General features: G+C 65.5%; 1 protein-coding gene across 1 annotated transcript in view; it reads right to left on the bottom strand.

Annotated features, from left to right (window-relative positions):
- Window positions 1-3,316, bottom strand: part of Atp13a2 (ATPase cation transporting 13A2) — a 19,328-nt gene that overhangs the window by 1,693 nt on the left and 14,319 nt on the right. Inside the window, exons 17-24 of the mRNA XM_048816241.1 lie at window positions 3,081-3,310; window positions 2,864-2,984; window positions 2,631-2,755; window positions 1,804-1,964; window positions 1,565-1,681; window positions 1,398-1,477; window positions 1,077-1,229; window positions 899-995 (exon numbers count right to left, since the gene is read on the bottom strand). Of these exons, the coding sequence (XP_048672198.1) occupies window positions 899-995; window positions 1,077-1,229; window positions 1,398-1,477; window positions 1,565-1,681; window positions 1,804-1,964; window positions 2,631-2,755; window positions 2,864-2,984; window positions 3,081-3,310 (1,084 nt within the window). The remainder of the gene's footprint in view (window positions 1-898; window positions 996-1,076; window positions 1,230-1,397; window positions 1,478-1,564; window positions 1,682-1,803; window positions 1,965-2,630; window positions 2,756-2,863; window positions 2,985-3,080; window positions 3,311-3,316) is intronic.

Genomic DNA, 3,316 nt, shown 5'->3' with positions numbered 1-3,316 from the left:
TGGGCCACGGCCAGGAAGTAGCCCCCCAGCTGCACACCAGCCACCAGGGCCACCTGCAGCAGCAGGCTGCTCAGCACGGGCACGCTGAGCAGCGCCCCTGGCGGCCGCACCCGGCCCAGCGTCAGAGCCGGCCCCGTGCGGCTCATGAGCACCGCGATGGTGGTGGTGATGACCAGGTCGATGGCCAGGAACTGCACGTCACCCAGGTTGGTGTTGATCTGTGGCAGGTGAGGGAGACAGAGGGGCCACTGAGACCTGGCCCAGCCCAGCCCCAGAGCCGCCCCCAGCGACAGAGTGACAGCAAAGGCACCCTGCCCTCCCATCTGAGGGGCCAGGACTCGGGGAGACACAGCCCCTACTGTAGGATGAGCCCCCAATCCAATGTGGGGAGCACTGTCCGGCCCTCAGTCTGCCTAAACCTGAGGGTGGAGGACCCCCAGCCTGACAGGGGGGGCTTGGGCTCTGCCTTGTCGCCCCCAGCTGTAAGGTGGACGTGGGGACAGACACAGGTACGAGATCTGCACTGCCCCACACACCCTCACTCCTCAGGGACACGGGACATGCTCAGCCCCGGGCGAGTGGCCCCTGCTCAAAAGGGTGTGGCACAGCTGCTATCTGGGGCAGTCCGGACCCCTGCCCCGTCTGCAGGTTGTCCCTTGCCTGGGCTCTGCCTCCGTCTCCCCTGCAGACTGGGAGCTCCCAGAATTAGGGGCAAGTTGTTAGCACATGAGGACCTACTGTGCGCCAGGCCCCGTGCCCAGTGCTTCCACCTTGTGTCAGTCCCACTGCCTGATTTGGTGAGAGTGGCAGAGCCAAGGCTCGAGGCCACATAGAATCTGCCAGGCTCCCAGCGGCACCACTGTGGACCTGCTGTGGACCTGGCGCTGCTGGTGCTCACTGTGTAGAGGATCAGGACCGAGATGAACTGCGTCAGGCTGTACAGGGCCATGTACTTGAAGACGCTGAACGAAGTGTCCAGGGAACAGCGGCCTTCCCTAGGTAGCAGGGGCCGGGCATGAGGGGCCAGGCTGGCTCCAAGGGTGTGCCCCACCCTCGCCACCAGCCCCGGGGCTCACCTGATGACCATGGGCACACACTCGATACTGGCCACACTTGAGGTGAAGGGCGACACTACCGAGGCCTCGGCCTGGGACAGTGAGATGCCCACGTCGGCTGCCTTCAGCGCCCCGCAGTCATTGGCGCCGTCTCCGCACATGCCCACGCGGTACCTGACAGAGAGGGTGCGCAGGTGTGGGCACCTCTTTCTCTGTCGAGGACTGAGCAGTGCCATGGTGGCTTCTGACACAACAGACCCAGGAGGGCTGCGGGTGCTTCGAGGGTGGCACTCTCTAGGGCCTGAGGAGTGCGGGGACTGCGGGCCGCGCCCTGGCACTCACTGAAGCCTCTGCAGCTCGCACACCAGCTCCGTCTTCTGCTCGGGGGCCATGCGGGCAAAGACGGTGCCCTGCACCAGGACCTGGGCACAGCGAGGGGCAGGGCTGAGGCAGCCGCCAGCCAGGCGGGGTGGTGAGTGTGGGGGCCGGGGACTCGGGGAAGCCCTGACCTTGGGCAGCAGCTCCGGGAAGTGCTTCCTGAGGACGCCAAAGGTGGACCCGCCGAGGGCCAGGTGGCTGCGCCGGGGCTCTGGCTCCACGGTGCAGCTCGTAGCCTGGACAGGATCCTGGGGGCCCAGGGAGCCCAGCTCAGCCCCCCTGCCCACCCTGGAGAGCTGGGAGAGGGTCAGGGGACGCAGGGCTGGGTCACTGGTGAGGTGGTGGACTCGGAACCAGGGGCCAGTCTCACCGTAGCCCCGTTCATGGCTGCCGAGGACTCCACGGGCAGGAACTGGAGGGAGGCCGGCTGTCCCCGCTCGGGGTGGGTGGCGTGGATGATGACCAGGTGCTCCTGGGGGCCCACCATGCCACAGCTCCGGGCCACAGTGACTGCCGTCTGCAGGTTGTCCCCTGGCAGGAGCAGGGAAGGTCAAAGTCTAATGTTGTCCAGGGCCATCCTCACCCTGACCCTCATATGTCAGCAGGTCAGACGCCTCTGGACCTGCCTCCTCCCTAGTAGAGCTGGGCACTGGGGGGGCCCTGGGGAGACAGGACTGGGCTCGGGTTCCTCAGACACTGGGTGCTTCCTGGCTTGTGGAACAGCGTGCCTGAGAGTGTGTGTGTGAGTGTGAGTGTGTGTGCATGTGTGTGTGTGCACGGCGTGGTGACAGCTGGGGTTCCAGGGACATGGCTGATGAGCTGCCGCTGCCTTCCTCTGCTCAGACTCTCTTCTGCTCCCCAAGAGCATCACAGCCTTTGGGGCAACACCATCACCCCCACTTCTCAGAGGCGGAAACTGGGATTCAGAGGTCACCGGGCGGGTGAGTGGCTGGGCTGCAACCCGCACGGACTCCACATCTAGGCTCACAGGAGGTCACTCCACTGAGCCTCGGTTTCCTCATCTGCGAAGTGGGGGTGGCAGTGACATTTGGGCCTGATACGTGGAGATCCACAGAAGGTTTGAAAATGGCCTGGCCCCCGAAAGATGCCCCAGGAGGGGGCACGGGGCACCTCTTCCCTCTGCCAAGGACTGAGCCGATTCCACCCTCCCAAGCCAAGCCCTGCGGCCAACGGTACCTGTCACCATGACGGTGCGGATCTGCGTCCTCCGCAGAGCCTGGATAACCGGTGTCGTCTGTGGCTTCAGCAGGTTCCTCATGACCAGCAGCCCCAAGAGACTCAACTCCTGCTCCACAGTGTCCCTGGAGGTTGGGAGGACAGGTCAGAGGTTACTTGGTGGCCCACTCCCCTTTCCCGGGCACTGGGCAGAGTCATCTTCCCTGGCTTGGGTTGCCCACCGCACGGGTCACCTTGTCAGCTGCTGGGCGGCCTCCAGGCGGGGTGCGATGGGCAGTGGCTTGCTGGCCAGGGCCACAACGCGGTAGCCAGCAGCTGTGTAGCTCTGCAGCATCTGGGTGAAGTCAGAGGGCACTGCAGGGAGAGGGGTGTCACTGGGACAGAGCGGGGGACAGGCAGAGGCTGGAAACCCGGCTCACTCTGTGCCAGTGCCCAACCCGTCCCCTTTACCCGTCTCAGGGCTGCAGAGGCCTGCCACTAGCTCTGGGGAGCCTTTGACATAGGCCTCGGGCTGAGTGGCCCCGGGCCAGGCCACCACCACGTCCATGCGCTGCAGAGCAGAGGAGAAGGGGAAGCGGCAGAGGATGCTCACTGGCACCGGAGGCTCCTCCTGTAGGCGGGGGGACAGCTGAGGTCCTGGCTCTGGAGTCCTCCCCAGGCCCCACCACACAGGCACCCCCCCCCCC

This window comes from Marmota marmota, unplaced genomic scaffold (genome assembly GCF_001458135.2).
Source record: "Marmota marmota marmota unplaced genomic scaffold, marMar, whole genome shotgun sequence".
Taxonomy (NCBI): Eukaryota; Metazoa; Chordata; class Mammalia; order Rodentia; family Sciuridae; genus Marmota; species Marmota marmota.
Note: the sequence above shows the minus strand (reverse complement) of the source record. Positions and strands in the feature narration are given on the sequence as shown.